Raw genomic sequence first — 21,573 nt, 5'->3', positions numbered from 1 at the left:
TCTGGGTCTCGGAGAAGAAGTGAAGATGGGGAGTGCCGTTGTGCCCCCGCAAAGCTGTGCAGGGGCCCAGGACCCTATCCCTGGACCCTAGTGACGAAGAGAAGATGGGGAGCAACATTGTGTCCTCTGCAAAGCTGCCCGGGGGCCCAGGACCCCATCCCTGGGACCCAGCAAAGAAAGGAAGATGGGGAGCACCGTCACCCCCACCCCCCCACAAAGTTGCCAGGGTGCCCAGTACCCCATTCCTGGGCACCCAGTACCCCCTCCCTGGGCACCCTGTGAAGAAGGGAAGATGGGGAGAGTAGGTGCGGGGTCCACGAAGCTGCCCGGTGGACCAAGACCCATCCCTGGGTCCCAGCGAAGATGAGAAGAAAGGGAGCACCATTGCACCCCCACAAAGCTGCCTGAGGGCCCCCATACCTGGACTCTAGCAAAAAAGATGGAGGCAGGGATTGCAGTTATTCCCACCCCCCACCGTGAAGCTGTCCCCATCCCTGGGACCCAGTGACACCAGTGAGGGGGAGGAGTGCTGTCACGCTCCCCCAGGCAGCCCACTGCACGAGTCTGCCTACAGAAGAGGGAGTGTTGGCTCCCGTGGCAGCAAGCAAGGGTGCTGGTCATGCAGGGAGCTGGCAAGAGTAGCCGGGGGTGGGCTCCCTGAGCTGCTCTCCAATGTTGTTCCAAGGCCACTGGGGCCCAGGTGGGACCGCGCACCCTGTGTAAATGAAAACTGCGGCTGAAAGCCATAGCAAAACAAAAGCAAAACCCAGGAATCCATCACAGCCGCTCTCCCTGAAGCAGTGGGAGAGCTGCTCATCTAAAATTCAGTGTTTGAGGAGCGCCCCATAATGCCTGGCGGGGCTGACCCCATTTTTCAACAAAACCTTACTTGTTTGGCATTGTGGTGACCCCAGGAGGACATGGTCACCATCAGAGGAAAGCTACTGGACCAGGGGAGCTGCAGGAGCAGCCACCCGCCCAACAGGACGTTTAGTGTTCCCACCCTTTGTTGGGAGGGACTCATCAATGATAACCTCTCAAGGGTTTTGTCATGGTTATATGCACTCCCCGGGCTGGAGCTTTTCACTCTTCAGCTAGGAGTGATATTCTGCCAGGGGAAAAATGTTTGGCTACAGGGTTTTGGCCAAAGATATGCAATGTGACTTGTCATGGGGAAAGGTAATCTCTAGGGGTGAGAGGTGGTATTACACAATTGTGAATAACCAGTGATGTCCTTTAGGTATTATGTTAAGTGTGTATCCTTTTTAAGATGAATGCTTTAATGTTGAATATGATGAAACATTGCCACCCCCCTCGAGGCGTGGGAGTCTATAATTGCAAAGTGTTGTAATTATAAAAGTGATGCACTTTAGGGGCTGTGGTTCAACTGTGTATTTCATGCTGAGAGTAATCTGAATAGCACAAATCATTCCAACATGCCCATACATGATTCTTGCAAATGTTTTATTTGAATAATGAGCCTGACAGCCACTTGTGCTCAAAGCAGATTACTTTATTGCCAGTATTAAGTGCTCTCACTCAAAGTTATATTCAAATATTGCATTTGAATCCAAGCAAAGGTTTTGACACGTGATTTGTTGGTTTAAATCTCCCCTTTGGGGGAGACACAAATGATTGTGCCATGTCACCCAAACGTTTTTCCAGCAGCTTGTGTATATTTGTAAATTGCTGCATAGTATTAGGTAGTGTGTGTGAACTAAATGTACTTCTTCCTTTAAAAAAAAAAAAAAAGAACAGACTGGTCAATCACTTATTTGTACTTGTGAATTGTGATTACTTGCCTACACCACCTCCCTTGAGTAAGCCTTGGACTGCTCTGCTTTGCTACCCTATGAGAGTCAAGCAAAACAATAAGATGTTTAGTTCCCAGTGAAGGACAAATTTGGACCCATTACTCCTGCAGGCTACACAACTAATGACCCATTTTCCAACAGGCAGTTTAAAACTTCACACACAGGCTGCAATAGCAGGCCTGGGACATGTTTAAAGGGGCTACTTAATTGGGTGGCACATGTAGTACCACTATATTAGGGTCTTATAGGTAAACTAAATAGGCCAATTCTGCTCCCTGTTCCGAGATGTGCTGTCTGCAGTTCATGCACTCATTCAGAAAATTTCTGAATTACGGTATGCACTTTAGACAGTGCAATATCTTAAAAACAGGCAGTTGTGCTCTGCACCAACACATCTGTGCATAACGTGGCACAGGTGTGCAAACTGAAGCACTTAAATGACAGAAAAAGATTAGCATATATGAATATGAAGGTGCACATAGCTATCCTTGCACAGATGCATGTTGTGGAGGAAAAAAATATTTCTTTTTCATCCGTGGTCTCTGGTGGAAAACTTAAGCTTATATAAATGACCTCCTTGTCTCTGCTAACAAAAACTGAACATCATGCACCACAGAACAACCTAAGGTGGTCTGCGGCCTGGGTATCCACTACGTGGTCCCTATGTGACCATCAAATGCATTCTCTGTGTTGTGGTCTTGGGTTGTCTGCATTGCACTTCTAAGTCTTCTGATAATTGTGCTTTGCAAGACAATTGCCCAGGACAAGGAGAGAGGTGTTTGTGGTGACATGAATTGGGATGCCACCCTCCTGTGATTCTGGGTAAAATCACTTCATCTCCCCATGCCTTCGAAAAATGACTATGTCCTTGTCTAATGTAATTGGTGCTGATGGAAAACTCCCCAATACCGCGCTCTATAAAACTGCAATACACACATATATATATATATATATTTTTTTTTTCTTTTTTTTTTCAGTTTTCTGTAGCGCGAACTCAGTCCGACAGTATTGGGGCATTTTACATGAGCATCAGCTACATTAGAGAAGGATTGACAGACACTGCATTTCAGGACTCTGTGTTACCTGTGGAAGCAAATAAATCTTTGAACTGAATACGAGCGTATTTAATTTTTGGGATATATCCGATGGGATCGGTGCAGCCGTCTGATGGCCATCAGTCCATCTGTTGAAGAATTATATATATATATATATATATATATATATATATATATATATATATATATATATATATATATATATGTATAATCCTTAGGATTATATATATATGTATAATCCTTAGGATTATATATATATATATATATATATATATATATATATATATGTATAATCCTACTCTATAATCCTTGTGTATATATATATATATATATATATATATAGATATTTATACATACATATACATACATACATATATATATATATATATATATATATATAAATTCAAGACCACACGTACGAATATTCTATGATTCCCTGAGGAAACGTGCGCCTAAGAGCGCCCAAATAGACACAAACAACATACTCTAACACCCGGAGCGGCCATAAGAAAAGTAAAACACACAGGTTAAAACATGGCCAGAATCCGGGCAACGCTAGAAAAAACATGCCACAGTGAGGGAACAGAGCGGACGCCATCTGCTGCATCTTTCTCAGTCCCTACTTCATCTTAAAACTCGCGCTGTCAGCTTCTGCACTCTTCTCAGACACAATTAAACGTCTTCAACACTGAGCCGTTCCGTACACTAAACAAGAGAGCAGACACTAGGACTCTCAGGCTCTTACCGCAGTTCGAGAACACTGATGACGTTCCCTGAAGGGAAAACTCTTCTAACGAAGTTAAAGTCTCCGATGTAGACGCTGCCGTCAGGACCACACGCCAGGGCCACGGGGGCGAACAGCTTGCTGTTGTGCGCGGGGCCGTTGCAGTTGGAGCAGGAGAGGCTTCTCTGCAGGCCGTTGCCAATAACAGTTGAAATGACTGGAGGTTGCTGCGAGATGAACATATTTTCTCCGTCTCCTTTGTGTAGTATGCCTGGAAATAACACATTTTAAAGATATGGTTATAATGAGTGGGAGCCATCTGCTGTTTGGATTTCCCGCTGCCACATAACCGTGCACCAGACAGAACATTTTTTGGCGAGCGCCTCATTGAATGACAGGTACAATGTTATTTTGTGGTTCCGCGCGCGCACGCACGCACGCACGCACACACACACACAGTCCAGGACAGAATTACGAGAGAGGTAAGCAAACGTTGGGGACTCAGAGAGTATCTAAAATTGTTGGCAGCAGGGGATAACGAATGACTGGGAAGAAAATGTCGCTTAAGCAATAAATTGCTGATTTCAAATTTGGAGCTACTGTCCATTATTAACAACAAAGTGCTGCTGTATAATTAAATCTTTACAGTACTGCAGGTGGACTTTCATGGTACAGTACTGCAACCACTTGAATAATACATCTCACAAGGGGGCATATCTTGCGTCAGTGCAATGTGAAATGGCATTCCCTCATTTGAGTGCTAGCATGGTTCTATTCAACTGATGTCACTCCTTTCTTATGTGCTTAAGCCAGATTGTTGACACAGGTGCATATGCAAAATGACCCTAAGAGGATGCAATGTTTGTGAACCGAAGGTGCGGTGGCACACAATTAAAGTGCGGTGCTAGTTGGGAGGGGAATGGAGATTCTCACGGGTTCTCCTGCGGTCCCCCACACTGTGGGCAAGCACAAACTCCCTGGTAGGAAGTGACATCATAGGAGCATGAAAACGACACCTAGCCAGCATCTGCTCAATCCAACCACATTTCTTGTGGTTCATCACAGAAACACGCCCAGGCAAAAGCTCCGGTGTCTCATTAGTCAGTTTAAAAGTGTGCCTCTTCTGAAAGAATGCTTACAGAGTAGAGGTAAAATAGAACAACCAGGAACACTTTTTTTTTTTAGAAAATCATAAATAAGACATTCTTATACTAATAATAATAACAATACGCATGTTTCACCAAAAGTACGCAGAGCCAAAGCATTAGATTGTCAGCAAATCAAAGCTACAAGCTAAATATGGATTACAGTTTATGTACAGATGTTTACAATCTGCTGTGTTTTAACAAAATAATTCATTTTCGCGTGCTCTCTCTGTGAAGCATTCTGAACCGTCTTTCCTAATGTTTGTATTCACTGTTTTCATTTATTTTTCCTGCCTAACTTGGATTTGTGACAACATGCAGCCGAGTATGAAATACACTTTGAAATGAAGCAACACACGCTGTTGGGGTCTGCTCGGGCAGTGCCAGGGCCAGTGAGGGACAAGCCAAACAGCTGCTACCACTGGCCACTCCTCACTGACACACAGTTCAGTTCTGCACCTGAGTGCAGATGCACAACAGATTTGTGATACGGCCCCAGATGTTTACAGCGAGGTCAGCTCTTTGAGCTATCTTGTTAGGACATTGCCCCTCCTTAAACACTGTCTCCTATCCTGCTGCCTTTGATTTCCTTTACTTTAAAGGGCAACTCTCCCACGCCTATATCATCTGTCATTGTTTTATGGTTGTGTTCGACCTGTTGTTTTTATATGCCTCTTTAAAGTTTTGATTGCCTAATAACAACTCATTCCATCCCTGTCTATCTGCCATTGTCAATGAAAAGGTCATTTGAGCTTTACGTCCAGGGTTTTCAGAACGCGACAGATATTGAAGGGAGGCTTTGCGTGAAACTTTCTATACAGGTAACATTCACTTCAATGTGGTTTTATTCATTACATTTCGACTTCTTTAAGGTTTGATGAAGGAAAAGGGGTTCTTACGGTCACCTGATTGAAAGAACCAGGACCAAATAGGTCATTTATGTCTTTATCATTATACCTGCCACTGCTGAAATGCATGACAAATGATCTCTTGAATGAACTGGTTAATTTCGAATGCAGCTAAATGTTAGCTATGTAATTGCTATGCATGAAATGAATCCCCACAAACATTTTATCACATCAATACCACGTCGTAGACAGTTTACAATCAAATTATATTTCACTAGCTGTACATTTCTAAGCAAATTTCAAAATAATCTTATCACCTCTAATAAGAGAGTAAAAGTATTTCACATTTATTTTATACAATGTATTTTCATTCCTTTAATCTGGAAAAGGTGCTCTTTAAGTCACAAAATGGCATTACTGGTCAGCCGTTGTTGGCTCTCTCTGCAGGGTCATCCCCACATGTTTTGCCTTAACCCTCCTGTTTACTGAACCCATTTTTATTGTATTTTAGGGCTCTGTGAACTTTATCACTGCTAACTATGAGAGGGCGTAACTGGTGTAATTCTCTCTAGCATAATAACTCGTAATTATCACAAAATTACTGCTAACTATGCATAATTACGTGAGAGGCATAATTGAGCATTTAGCACTATTTTCTTAGTGGAAAGTGCGCCCTTGCATCCAAAATTGGACGGGGTGTATTTTGTGTTAAAAAGTTAGCACTAAATGCTATAGGACACCCAGTAATAGCCAGCAACGGCTAACTCTGCCTCTCTTAGTTTGTTGTTTCTGGGCTATGGCAGCAGGATTTACTCTGCAAATTACTCTTATTTACTTAAGCTGGTGTAATTGAGTGATTTCAATAATTTCACCCTGTAGGGCAGGGTGTAGTGTATTTAAAAAGTTGGACATGTACTTTGAAGCTCTGCACTTCCTGGTGTAAAAGAAATCTTTACATACATTGTCACTACTGCAAAGCCTAACTCTCCCATAGGATAACATTAGATTTTCCTTATTACATTTAATAAGTGATAATGTTTGTTTAGGAATATCAAGTTTGGTCTGCAAAGAATTGTAATTTAAAACAGTGTTTGATGGTAAAGTTGAATTTTAAGTCTCATTTCTGAAAATAGCACTTTTAGAAAGTTTCCATTTTCTTGTCCTAACCATTTGGTGCTTGCACCCTGTATCCTAGAACACATTACTGTGTGTAGTTGTTAGGTGGCCTTTGTGTATTCCTTTCAGATAGCCATACAAAAGAGGGACTGGGTTTTGGCAGGTTGGACCATCCAAGGCAGGATGAGGGGAAGGGGGTCGAAGCTGTCACCTACAAAACTTGCACTTCAAAGGCACTGCCCCAGTACACTATCCAAGAGCTTCACACTAGCCTATTGTATCCAAAGGCGGACTGGGACCTGGGAAGAGAGTCAAGAAATTTCAGACACTTCTCTGGGTAAGAAAACCCAGGAAGCATCTCCCACTTCAGAGGGGGCACCAGATAAAAACATAAGACCATCAGACCCACTCTTCAGTACACTGCTAGACCCGTAGGTATTAAAGAAGAAGGACTACCCTGCTACCTGAGGCCTGCCCTACTGACTGAGAAAGAAAATTGGACCCGCTCCCTTCATCCCAGGCTGAGTGACTTCAAGAGTCAGCTGACTGTCCTCCTATTCTGGAGTCCTGAGACAAAACAGGGTCCAGAGGTCTCCCCTCAACTGTTTAGCTTTGTTGCACTGGACCGGCCTGTACTTGCACCTGGATCTGCCTGAGCCCTACTGGCCTCTGCTGGAGTGAATTGCAGATCTCCAAGTGGTGACTCACCAGGTCCTTGGCTGGAATCATAAAGAGCTCCTCCTGGACTGACTGAAGGTTCCACCAAATCTAGCATGAGAGACATGAAGCTCTGCAAAGCCTTGCACACAGGTGCAAGCTTCATCAGAACCAACGCTCAGTGACGTGAAGTCTAGCAAAGCCTCGCTGTACAACTGCCAGCCTCATCAGAATTGATGTTGACAATGTAAAGTCCCACAAAGCCTCAGTGCACAGCTCCATTGGAACCAATGCTCAATGACACAAAGTCTTGCAAGGCAACACAGCGCAGAATACACACCGTAACATAAGGTTCAATCTGCAGTTGGCCTAACTTGATTCTATGCCCTGCTTGTGTTCCATCTTGGTTGGCCTGAATTTGTGACACTGTCACAGTCCAGAGAGACCACAAGATACCCTCAGTTGGAGCCTTGTGCCTTTTGGCACTTTGTTTATCTAACCCTTTAAAATTAAAAATCTCCAGTTCTACTGATTGGATTTTGGTTGCTTTGGTCTCAAATAATTTATTATTATTTACTCTATGTTTCTAAATTGGTGTGGGATTGGTCTTGTGTTGCAGTTTCACTTTATTGCTTTTTAAGTGCTGAATAAATACTTTACACATTGCCTCTAAATTAGGCCTGACTGCTTTTGTGTCAAGCTGCCTAAGGGTTAAGCACAGATTAATTTAGTGACTTTTTGTGGTCTACTCTGACAAACACTTTAGAAAGAAGTCTACAAAGTATAGACTTCTGGCTTGCATTTAGAATTCATCCTGTATTATCACCTAGTGACCTCAGTGCACATATATCAAAATATAGGTTTGTGCACGCTAACTCTGGGGTTATCACATATATCAAAATATAGGTTTGTGCTCGCTAACCCTGGGGTTATCACATATATCAAAATATAGGTTTGTGCACGCTAACCCTGGGGTTATCACATATATCAAAATATAGGTTTGTGCACGCTAACCCTGGGGTTATCACATATATCAAAATATAAGTTTGTGCACGCTAACCCTGGGTGTTAGAAATGGGATTTTTGGTTGGCAGTCAGGTTACCCCCTGTCCAAGCAAAAGCCCTCACTCTAGTCAGGGTAAGTCACACACAATCCAAGATTATCCTGTGCCCACCCTCTGGTAGCTTGGCACGAGCAGTCAGGCTTAACTTAGAAGGCAATGTGTAAAGTATTTGTGCAATATATCATACAATACCACCATATAGCACCACAAAAATACACCACACAGTGTTTAGAAAAATATATAATATTTATCAGGATAATTGTAGGTCAAAACGAAATAAAGTTGCAATGTGAATTTGTAGAGATATCACTGGAAAGTGATATAAAGTGTCTTAAGTCTTTAAAAAGCAAACAAAGTCTCTTTCACACACAAAGTACCTGGTTTGGAGTGGAAAATCTCCTCAGAGGGCCACAGAAGAAGAGATACGTGGAAAAAGGGTGTGTGCGTCGATTTCTCCCCAGCACACCCGGACTTGCGTCGTTATTTTACACGCGGGGAAGTCGTGCGTCGTTTTCCGGTGCGCGGACAGTCTCTTTCTGTGGATCGCGGGGATTACCAGTTGTCCCAGGTCTGTGCGTGGATTTTCCTGCTTGTTTTCCGGCTGCGCGTCGTTCTGCGGGGCTGCGTGTCGAAATTACGATCTCACGGCAGGCGTCACATCGATTTCTTCTCTAGAGGTCGGGCGGCGTTGTCCTTGCGAAGCCGTGCGTCAAAGTTCCGGTCATCCCGAAGGCGTCGCGTCGGTGTGCGGTGTTTTTCTCGCCGCGGAACAAGCTGTGCGTCGAAATTTTCAGCGCACAGAGCGTCCAAGTGAAAAAGAGAAGTCTTTTTGGTCCTGAGACTTCAGGGAACAGGAGGCAAGCTCTATCCAAGCCCTTGGAGAGCACTTTCACAGCCAGACAAGAGTTCAGCAAGGCAGCAGGCCAACAGCAAGGCAGCAGTCCTTTGTAGAAAGCAGACAGATGAGTCCTTTGAGCAGCCAGGCAGTTCTTCTTGGCAGGATGTAGTTTCTGGTTCAGGTTTCTTCTCCAGCAAGTGTCTGATGAGGTAGGGTAGAGGCCCTGTTTTATACCCAAATGTGTCTTTGAAGTGGGGGAGACTTTAAAGAGTGGCTAAGAAGTGCACCAGGTCCCCTTTCAGTTCAATCCTGTCTGCCAGGGTCCCAGTAGGGGGTGTGGCAGTCCTTTGTGTGAGAGCAGGCCCTCCACCCTCCCAGCCCAGGAAGACCCATTCAAAATGCAGATGTATGCAAGTGAGGCTGAGTACCCTGTGTTTGGGGTGTGTCTGAGTGAATGCACAAGGAGCTGTCAACTAAGCCCAGCCAGACGTGGATTGTAAGGCACAGAAAGATTTAAGTGCAAAGAAATGCTCACTTTCTAAAAGTGGCATTTCTAGAATAGTAATATTAAATCCAACTTCACCAGTCAGCAGGATTTTATATTACCATTCTGGCCATACTAAATATGACCTTCCTACTCCTTTCAGATCAGCAGCTACCACTTCAATACTGTATGAGGGCAGCCCCAATGTTAGCCTATGAAGGGAGCAAGCCTCACAGTAGTGCAAAAACGAATTTAGGAGTTTTACAATACCAGGACATGTAAACTACACACACAGGCCTTGCAATGGCAGGCCTGAGAGAAGGGAAAGGGGCTACTTAAGTGGGTGGCACAACCAGTGCTGCAGGCCCACTAGTAGCATTTAATCTACCGGCCCTATGCACATAGAGTGCACATTACTAGGGACTTATAAGTAAATTAATAGTCCAATCAGGTATGATTCAAGGTTACCATGTTTTAAGGGAGAGAGCATATGCACTTTAGCACTGGTTAGCAGTGGTAAAGTGCGCAGAGTCTAAAAGCCAGCAAAAACAGTGTCCAAAAAGTGGAGGGAGGCAGGCAAAAAGTTAGGGGTGACCACCCTAAGGCTGTCAGGTCTAACACTGGGGTTATCACATATATGAAGAACTTGACAGATGAGGTCATACCATTAATGTTTTTTTGTTTTTTTTGTTTGCCCTCAGTCATTAAGTAGCATTGCTCTAATTCAATAAAGTCATTTGATTAAGTTGATTACTCTTTAATTCTAGTCAAGACCTGGGGGGAGGAGGATCTCTGACATCTGTGCTCTCTCTATCTATCTATGTATCTATCTATGTATCTATCTATGTGTCTATCTATCTATCTATCTATCTATCTATCTATCTATCTATCTATCTATCTATCTATCTATCTATCTATCTATCTATTTATATTTACAATTGTATATAGGGATAAACATTTAAGAGGCAAAGGAAGTACACATGATATAGTAATATGCCCAAGGCGCAGAATGTTTCAAGTGACAGCATCATAATTACAACTTCTGATTTTTTCAACTTTGGAAAAAGATATGTCACAGGTAATCTCTTTTTTGTAATGTTTTGATCCACTAAGTATATAAATAGGAAGAAGGACTGATTTTCAATCCTTTTGAAGTCACTTCATTTCGTTAGCTGATGTTTTTTTTTTTTTCACGGATCAAGAAGGAGACCAAACATGATCCCACTAAAAACAATAAAAAAGTAAAGCGTTGTCCATCTAATATAAGGCAGCAGATGTAAATGCAGCAGTCTTAAACTACTTTAAATTAAGGCAGCTTAAATGTTCCTTCTCATTACAGTGTTCCCCCTGTGTATTGTGCAGTTGTCATCTATTCAGTCAATAATGTCCGTGCTGTTTTACTTTGCCAAGGCAACACACGGCAGGTGGCTGCACTAACCTCTGAGTCAAAGTTGACGTGTTTAACAAATAGGCTTCTGCTTACTGCAAGCAAATTATAGAGGGCTGAGCCCAATTTCGGCTTTAAGTCTATGCCCTTTTCATCAATGTTGTTTAGTTTTGCTTTCCCAGTAAAGATGTAATCACGTTGAAAAGGGTTCTCTTGCTCTGCGAATGATGTGCTTGTACCATGCTATTTCAGTCATTCGGCAGACATGTTTTCCAAACATCGCAACAAAAGAGCAAATACAATAAGGGACCAAACAAGAACCTCCCACATAGGATATTCGTAGGGACCCTATTCCTACACTCGTTGTTAAGTATAGATTATTCCTGGTTTTCTATATAACAAAAACCTGAGGTGTTTTGAGTAAGCATTGGCGCTTGTTTTCTTACTATATAATTAAATCCCACTCTCAAAGCCATTTGCGCGGTTAGATTAGCTCTTACTGCGCGCATTTCTTGATCTAGAAGTTCTAAGAGTGGGAGATCTCTGCTGCGTTTGGACCACCAGGTGCTGCTGAAAAGCCTCTATGCTTTTTCACCACTCTATCTTGTACTTTGTTTGATCCTGCTTTGTCACACTGAAGTCACTTAGGAACATTCTACCTTCCCTCTCCAATGAATATCATGTGGCTGTAGTGTACACTTGCATAATTTACATGCTGGTGTTAAAGCATTTTTAGAAAGCTTAAAACAATGTTTAGTTTAAATGAGAATTAGTTAACATAACCAGGCTTTATTTGAAATGAGCAAACAAAAGTCATCCTGCATTGACAATCGTTTTGAAGTTAACAAGAGAAATGTGGATTTTAAAATTACATGAGTGAGTTTCGTACATATATGCTTCTCATCTGTATTTTTCCTTTTCAGAAAATAAGTGAAAGTGAATTCATCTTGTGGCAGTGCTTATTTTGCTGAGCTGAAATGCATTAATTTGATTTCTCCCAGAAAGAAGCCATGTGCTGAATGTTCTTGAATTTACCACATATTCAAGGCTCTTTGTGTGGGCATGCTCTAAGCAGTTGCACTGTGTACTGTCGTCACTTGTTGCATAAATGTCACGTTATATTCCCCATTTCCCATGTTTCCTAAATACTTCTCATTATAATTATGCATAAAAATAGGTGTTTATAAACGTTTGATGTATCACATGTTCTTGTTTTACTATGTCTTATGTGAATAAAACATTATTAGTACAGCCCTATGATATCAGATATCACAATGTCAAGAGTGTGCCTTTCACTATCTGAAACCTATAAAATGTGCCCTTTTTGGGAGATGTGCAATGTTTTCTGCTTACCTTTGCAAAGGCAGCCTCCATGTTCCTGTCTGCTGATTTATACTTAGATCTATTTTGCCTTTCTAATTGAGAAGACTCTATGTTAGTCTGTCTTTTTGATTTATACTCTGACTTTCTGTGACTTTTTAATTCAGCAGAATTATGCTTGTTCTCATGCTGAACTATATTTTGTTTCTGGATATTTACTTGCCATGGAGGTCAACCTTTAGATGATACATCTTGTAATGGGCATTATATAATGCATTACTGATTTGAATATGACTAACTAACTACTTTTTGCCTTTTGTAATGATTGTTAAATTTGAACAAGCCTTTATGGCTTTTACTTTGAATTTTGTCCTGTGAAGGTTTTCTTTAATGGCATAGGGCTGCTGTCGATTGAGACTCACATGACCCCCACCCTGTGTCTCAACCATTTTATTAGTTTAAAGTATGGACACAGGACTACTGTAATTCCCTGTATTTGGGTGTGCCCCTAGCACAAATAACTCAGCTTCCAGACATTCAGATGTATGTGATTAAATTGGTTTGCAAATTAAAGAGATTTGACCAGGCATCACAGGAGGTTGAACTCTATACCCATTGAGCAAAGGGTCAGGTTCAAGGCTTTATTTTTACACAGAAAATGTCTATCCAGGGCAGTTTACCATCTGAAACAATTCTGTTCCAAAGGAACTCCAGGATTATCTGGCCAATCTGTTCTACAGACTTTCAGATTTAGCAAATCTTGGTATATAGGTATGTATTTCCAATACCTCACCTCTAAGCTCTGCAGTAATTTCCAGAGGACACATACATAATTGTTAGAAACTGGGTCTCTAGTTGGCAGAGGTATGCACCCTGTCCAAGTAGGGACCACAGTCCTAGTCAGGGTAGGTCACAACACAACCTAAACTATTGTGTGAGATTGGGTAGCTTGGCACAGAGCAGGCAGGCTTAACTTAGAAGGCACAATGTAAAATATATGTGCAATAACTCATACAGTAACACAGTGAAAACACCACAAAAATTAACCCACACCAGTTTAGGAAATTAGATAATATTTATCTGAATATCATAAGACCAAAACGACAAAAATCCAATATGCACAAATCCAAAATAATGATGCTGCAGGGCCCCAGAAGGGGTGAGGCGTCGGTAAATAAAGCAATGAGTCGATTTTTCCCACGTGGCAGAGATGATGGGTCGATTCTTTCCTTGCAGGAAAGACGATGCACCCATTCCCGGTCACGCAGCATCAGTTCCTTACTGTGGTGGGCTGACAAATTGGTGCCCAGGGACAATGAGTGGAAAATCCACATGTACTGTGATGATGAAACAGGTACTGTGTCGATTATGCAGTCACTGCACCAGTTTTTGAGCTGAGAGACAGCCATTGCCTCGATCCTGCAGGCGTTGCATCAGTTTTTCTGGCACAGTAGATTTTCTCCCTTAGGTGAAGTCTTGGCCCTAAGACTTCTTAACAGGAGGCAAGCGGAGAAGCCCTTAGTGATCACTTGTGAGGGGCAGGCATAGTCCTTCCAGGAGAGTCAGGGAGAAACAGGCAGCAGGGCAACATGCAGGAGAGCTCTCCTTCCAGGAAAGCAGTCCAGATGAGTCCTTTGGCCAGCACTGCAGACCTTCTGACAGAGTCCAGTTGTAGGTCCGGAAGTCTCTGATTTCTAAGATACTAATATTAAATACAACTTCACCAGTAAGCAGGATTTCTCACTGCCATTCCAACCATACCAAACATGGAAATGACACTCCTTTTAGATCAGAAATTACCACTTAAAAGTATGTAAGGGAATTTTCACGCTGGCCTATGAGAGGAGCAGTGAAAAACGACTTTGGGTGTTTTTCACCACCATGACATGCAAAATGTACAAGTACATGTTCTGCCTTTTACTTACATAGCACCCTGCCTTATGGGCTACCTAGGGCCTACCTTACAGGTGACCTATATGTAATCAAAGGGCAGTTTAGGCTTGGCAATTAATTTTTAATGCAAGTTGAAGTGCCAGTAAAACTATACACTGAGGCCTTGCAATGGCAAGCCTGAGGCAAGGTTTAGGGGCTACTTATGTGGGTGGAACAATCGGTGCTGCAGGTCACTAGTTTCCAGGCCCTGGCACATGTAGTGCAATTTACTAGTGACTTACAAAATAATTAAATATGCCAATTGGGTATTAGCAAATGTTACCTTGTTTGGGAGAGAGCACAAGCACTCTAGTACTCTAGCATTAGTCAGCAGTAGTAAAGTAGTCCTGAAACCAACAAAAAAGAGATTAGACAAATGGAGGGAGGCAGGCAAAAAGTTGGAGGAAGACCACCCTAAAGCTGCCAGGTCTAACAATAATCATCTTGCCTTCAGAAAAGCTTTCCTTTTTAATCACCTGGTTCAAGGGATGTCCGTGCTGGCCCTTGCAAGTAACGGCTGCTTGCGTTTTTCAAGTATTAGTGCTATGAACCTTTAGGTATGAATGTTGTAGTTTATTAATAATCAGTATGTGAAAGAGGTACACATTTTGGACTGCCCCAGCATGCTGTGCAGGAGGGTTGGGACAGGGATGGAAAGGTGATGTGGCACCCCAGGATTGGCCAGGGGTGCCTGTTTTCTGGAACCTTCCTCTCCCCTTTAAAAACTCTTGCACAATGGAGACACTCTTTCTTGCCTGCAAATTTTTACATACTTCACTCCTGGAACCTGGGAGTACCATGGCAAATTGGATGGAAGAACTGTCTGACCCTCAATGAGGACCAAGTACTCTTCCCAGTTGACCCTAGGACCTGTGTGCTTCCCAAAGAGCCAGTGAGGGTCCCCCCTTAAATACCTGAGGACCAGTTGGGGGGAACCAGGGGGACGAAGAGGACAAACCATTTGAGGGCTGCACTGCTTTGGGAGTGAGGAGGGTTGCTGCCCCTGGTGGATAGAGCTTGCCACCAGGTGTAAAATGAGCCCACGATTGTCCAAATCAGCCTAACGGGGCATGAGTTATGGCATTCTAAGGTTTGACGACCTTTGACCTACTTTCTTGCTTCGGAGAGGCTCCACTGCTATTCCAATAATTTCCCCCAGAGTGGACCAGAGCCTGGGATGGTGCAAAAAAACTGTTGGTTGATAGTTTTCTGGGAACAGGTCATGCATGGGGCCACCTCCCCATTCCTCTATCCCACCCAAGACCCCTTCCCCCTTGCGGATTCTAATTCTTGGGGCTAGAATACCATCCTTTGGGCTCCCAAGTGCCTAATGATGCAGGGAAGCCCCGTCACATTTCCCCAAAGGTTTGGATGGTATGGAGGGGTGCCTTTGCGCTCCACCTGCAGGAGGCGGGACGGGCCCAGGACCCCATCCATTAGCCCTGTTGGCCATACTGAAGAAGGGGGCAGTGCTGACACACCCCTATGGTTTACCCTTCCCAGTCCCCATGCCTGCTTCTGGGTTGAGTGAGAGACAACCACACACCCTGCATGTCTGCCTACAGGAGCAGGCAGACACTATTGGAGGTGCTGGCTTCTGCAGCAGCATGCAATCATGTTACTGGCATGGGGAGCAGGCGAGGGCAGCCGGGGGTGGACTCCGCAAGCTGCCTTTCAACAAGGACACCAAATGGGGTGCCCGGACCGGACATGCCGAACCAAAAAGAATACGTGGTTCAAGGCCACTTAAAGAAGAAAGAAACAAAGGCAAACACGAAGCGCATATCTCCCTGGCAGAGCAGGAGAGCCTCTACAAAAAATTCACCACTTTGGAACAACTCTACCCATAATACCTTGTGGAGCCTTTTGATTTACACACATTTTCTCCCATTTCTCTGCCTGTGGTGCTCCCCGGATGGCAGGACCAACACCAATCAACTCAGCACAGTGCAGCCTTTCTTCTAATGGTTCTTCCTGAGTCCTCACCCTAAGATGAGTGGACTTCAAAATGATCACCTCCCCTGGATTTTTAATGCTTTGTCAAGTACTCCCATGACTAGAGCTTTTGCTTTACAGCTGGGAACATTTTGCCTTCTAGCTCAAGATGGTCTGCAAGGCCTGAAAATGCACAACTATAATGTTCATATTGTTATGCCTTCTAAGTGTTGACTGTATAATTGCAATGCAATGCTTTCTCAATGTGATGCTCTCTATGGGCTGTTTTTACAATTTAATGCCAAATACATCAACAAATACATAAACACAAAGTTTATTCTTGATAAATGGTTATTTTGTTATCATAATGATTGTACATGTTTTACTGGTTCATCAACAATGACTCATGCAAAAGTTAGGTGTTTATTACTAAATAACTGTTTGAACTCACTTGCTATGTTCAGGTGATTCCTTTAGGGGTGTGTCCTGTGATTACACAATGTCATTTATGGTCTGTTCCATTTGCCAATGTATATATTTATCAATTACTGCTAAGTATTTAGTAGTGCGTGTGTAATACATGTACTTCTCCTTTTTCTAAAGAAAAAGTACTGACTGGACAGTCATTTATTAGGCGTTAGCCTTGTGTGCCAGTGATTAGTGATTACTTGCCCACTCCACCTCCCTTGAGCAGGCCTTGGACTGCACAGCTTAATTACTGTGTGAGAGGCAAGCGATACAATGGGGTGTTTGGTTCCCAGTGAAGACAATTGTGGACCTGTTGTGATAGTCACACAACTAATAGCCCAATTTCAAACAAACATCAAATAGGGATCACTCTACTTTGAGTACAAATATGCTGAAAAGAAACTACACATACAATGAGTTGTACCATGTTTTGGAGCACATCTGCAAACCTCATGCACTACACTGAATTCCCATAATGGCTGTACTATAAATTGACACTCTTCCAACTATGTAGTCAAAAGGGGTTACTAGTTAGCTGATTGCCAGCACTTTGTAGCCTTGACGGGGTTTGAAAAAGAACATTACATAAATGCTACAATGTAATCCAAGACTACCATCAATTAGAGCAAGGTGAAGAGATACGATTTCAATACTTTGGTGAATTATGTGTAATGTGCCACACCATTGGACATCTTAGCTTTACATTGGTGTATCTCAATGCTCTAAATGATTACACTGAAGGGACAACATTGGAAAGTCCTGTCATTAAAATCTACAGATAAAGTTCTGATGGAGGAGACTCATATACTCAAATTGGGGGCTTAGAAGCTGAGGAAAGAAGTAAGAAGCTGGTGAGAAGCCTGCTATAAAAAAGAAATGAAAACTTCAAAAGATGTTAGTGCAAAAGGCATATGCTTTTATTATGCTCATATGCAAAATCCTGAATTGGTGTGCAGACAAAATCAAGGCTGACCATGAGGGTCAACTGCCATTCACTAAGACAAACATACTCAAGAGCACTTGCCAAAATTAACTTTGGAAGTTGACACCAATTATGTACACAATCCAAACCTGAGATCAAGCACAGCGTGGTAACCAGCATGAAGCCAGCTTCAGGAATGGTGGGAGCGCTGGAGGCCTGTGCCTTCTCTAACCCAGCTGTCTTAAGATAGCTGGGTTAGCGATGTTTAAAGTGCGCATGTGTGGCTGGCTGTCGCATGACGGCCGGCCAAAGGGACATGCGCACTTTAAACATGTACACAGCTCCCTGCTGCCACTCTGCAGCAATTGCCACGCCCCGTCCTGACACTCGCTTCAGGACTGGGCGTTGAAAAATAAAATGGTAATGAACACAATATATTACTATTTTATTTTTCTTTTATGGGGGGCATTTTGCTGGCGGGGTGACACTCCTCCGCCCATGTGGAGGGGCCGCCCCTGGGTTTAATCAGAAAACCAAAGGAGGCAAAACAGTCATGGGCACTAAACTCAGAAACTGTATATGCCACATCTGAGGAACCAAACAAGCTTCACAGCCTTCAGAAGAAACATAAGGTTATGCTTAAGAAGGGACGTAATTTTTCAGTAGTCCCTCACTTTTTCTTTGTTTGGTTTTTCTAACCCTATTAAATTGCAATTCATGCAAAAACACAATTTCGTGTAGATATTGCAAAGTGGTGTGCTCTTTATTGTTAAATAATTTACAAGTGCTATAAGTGTTCACCCTCATTAATTCTGGCAAGTCGAACCTGCCGAACTTAACAGGTAAAAAGTTCCTTCAAGGAGGTCAGGAATAGATGACATCACAAAGGGCTGCCAAAACAGCTCATACTTTGAAGTGCTGGTCCCAAGTGGGAGTTTCGGGAACTAAATCAAATAATTGCATAGCTGCCCAAGAGTTTCAGTCTGTCCTCAGAGGAGGGGAAAACAGTTGCTTGTAAAGTGCTACAAGCACTACCAGATGTAAAGTGCTACCAGATGTAGCCAAGTGTTGCTCCTGCTTGCCATATATGTAGGTGGTACAAATACACCCTGCAGTCCACAAACAATATTTAACTTCCATGCACCTTACAATAAATTCAAAAAAATCACAGTTAAAGTAAAAGTATGGCTAGCTTTATTCACAATACCTTAATGTATAAACAGTTTTAAAGCACAATTATGTTTACAAAATAAATTGGAAACTTCCTGAAATTCCACAAACCATAACTTGCATGCTTGCCGCTCAAACCATAATGAGCGCTCCAAATTTAATGTTCATGACCGCACTCTTGACGGAAGTCATTTCACTAAAGAATTATAAATGACTATGAATGATTTCACTAGTGACAACATATTACTTTGCCATTAACATGAATGACATGACTATTAATGCACTGGCGTAACAAGGGCCCCCCACAGCCCCTGCGGTGTGGGGGGGCCCCCGAGATCCAGGGGCCCCCCTCAACACAGTACACTGTGCACGAGGGGCAGGCCAATGACTGGGGCTACGGGGCATGGAGCCCCCTCCAGGTACTTTGCACGGGGTTCCCCTAAAGTTTTGCTACACCACTGTATTAATGGATAATGATCTCCTTATGTAAGTGTTGTAGTGGTGTGAAATCCCCTTATTTATTGTTATTAATGGTATGTGGTCATAAGCATCACTGATAACATTAGTATGTGTGGCCACCGCAGTGTAGCTCTGTACCAACTAAACTCCTTGATGTAAAATACAGCATCTATAGAAACACAAATTAAAATAGATCAGGAATAATCATAAAGCTAGCCACTGTTACTGCTGTATCGCCTCACAAAGCAGTCTGTTGTGTGAAAAGAAACACTTTCAGAAAGTATATTTTTCTTTATGACTTTGCACAACAACTAAAGTTGTAGTTACTGAAAATCGATAAAACATGACAGGTGCAGTAACACAAAAGGCCAGTAGGAATGTAAATAATATGAGATTGAGCAAACATAATGTTCATCTGTACGTGTATATTAATTGTTACCAGTATATTTACTCAAAAATTTCAGTAAATATTCCATATTTTCGACTTGTATTGATATGTATATTTTCATGTCCTTTCATTCAGTTAGAAGTACGAGGGCAAGATCTAACTATATAGCATCCCGACCTTCAGTTGTCTTCCACGGCTCAGTTGTCATCTTTTAAGTGGCTCATTGAATCAGACATGTAGAATAGTAATGAGGAACACGTTATTCAGGTTTGTTTCATCGCTTGTAGATCGCTAATTAATGCCTCCAAAACAGCAGGTATTATTCCAAAGCAATTAAAAATTGCAGTAGTGGCACCTTCCTAAAACCTTCATTATGCAGACTAAAACTATAGAAACAGCATCACCTTAAAACACCTTCATTGGATGTAGATAAACCAGGACATTATGGACCAGGGAATGACAGCCTTTTTTTAATTATCAGAACTTCTAGAGGCAAACAACTTCATACACCTGATACAGGCAGCAGTGAAAAACGTGGTGGTGGCAACCAGGAACAAGGTAAGAATCCAAGCAGAAGAGGGCCATGCAATGGCACTCGGCTAGGTGGACTTTGCCGACTTCACTACACTGGATCACCAGATTTCAACACTATGGCCCTCATTCCGACCCTGGCGGTCATAGATCGCCAGGGCCGCGGGTGACGGAAGCACCGCCAACAGGCTGGTGGTACTTCCCTGCCCATTCTGACCACGGCGGTAAAGCCGCGGTCAGAAAACCGGGTCCGGCTTTCCGGCAAATTATGTGTGTGAGACCACCTAGTCCGTAAGGGGACTCCCCCCTTTCTCTCTCCGCCCCTAGGACAACACAGTTTCTCATTCCTGGGACACTCTTTGCTCATGCCTTCTACAACCCGTACGTTAAGGCGACCTAATTGATTCCGCCCTTTGAGGGAACACTGGTTAAGTTCCACCCTCAACCTCTACTACCCCACACCCTTAGTGGTTCTATAGATTTCTTTTGGGAGGTGGTGTGGGTTAGCTAATACTCCCAGTACTCTCCTTTTGTGTTTCATTAGAATGAACAGAAACATTATTTATTTAGAGAAATGGGCATGGCATGTCTGCAAACTCTCTCTGAAAAAAATCTAGTGTTTTGACTGGGCATGAGTGTTAGAAAATAATGTCCTACACCACACACTACAATGTGAGCACACTTGCCAGGCACAAACCTTCCCTTTTACTACATGTAAATCACCCCCATGGTAGGCCCTAAGGCAGCCCCATACATGTCCTGGTAGTGAAATACTTCTAAATTTGGTTTTCACTATTGCAAGGCCTATCTCTCCCATAAGGTAACATGGGGATTGCCTTGAAGTATCTTGTAAGTGTAGTTTCCCATTGGGAGCAGATAGAGAAGTGGAGTTTGGGGTCTCAGAACTCACAATTAAATAATACATCTTTTATTGAAGATGGTTCTTAAATTGCTTGTTTGACAATGGCACTTTTAGAAAGTGGGCATTTTCTTGCTTAACCATTCCGTGCCTCTCCCTGGCTGTGGAATACATGTCTGGGTCAGGATGACAGTTGGACTGGTTGTGGGTTCACTCTAGACAGTCACACAAATGGAGCTGATGTGTGCCCTGCATATTCTGATGGGTCTTCCTGGGCTAGAGTTGTGGGAGTTGCTGACACTTGCACCTGAATATGGCTTTGCCTGTCCTTACACAATGCAGCCTCCAACCTCCTAGAGTGTGTCTGGGACCAGGGCAGGAAAGGCAGGGTCTTGTGCACTATAAAGACTTTCCTTTGAAGTTTGCGTACTTCAAAGGCAGAAATGAGTATACGTTT

At 43.0% G+C, this 21,573-nt stretch overlaps 1 protein-coding gene across 2 annotated transcripts in view; it reads right to left on the bottom strand.

The window, feature by feature from the left end:
* The window catches only part of TENM1 (teneurin transmembrane protein 1), a 1,758,425-nt gene that overhangs the window by 378,795 nt on the left and 1,358,057 nt on the right, over positions 1-21,573 (bottom strand). For both annotated transcript variants that reach the window (XM_069211839.1, XM_069211847.1), the window contains one exon: positions 3,615-3,864. In XM_069211839.1, coding sequence (XP_069067940.1) covers positions 3,615-3,864 — 250 coding nt within the window. The remainder of the gene's footprint in view (positions 1-3,614; positions 3,865-21,573) is intronic.

Source organism: Pleurodeles waltl, chromosome 2_1 (genome assembly GCF_031143425.1).
Source record: "Pleurodeles waltl isolate 20211129_DDA chromosome 2_1, aPleWal1.hap1.20221129, whole genome shotgun sequence".
Classification (NCBI taxonomy): domain Eukaryota; kingdom Metazoa; phylum Chordata; class Amphibia; order Caudata; family Salamandridae; genus Pleurodeles; species Pleurodeles waltl.
This window is presented reverse-complemented; position numbering and strand designations above follow the sequence as displayed.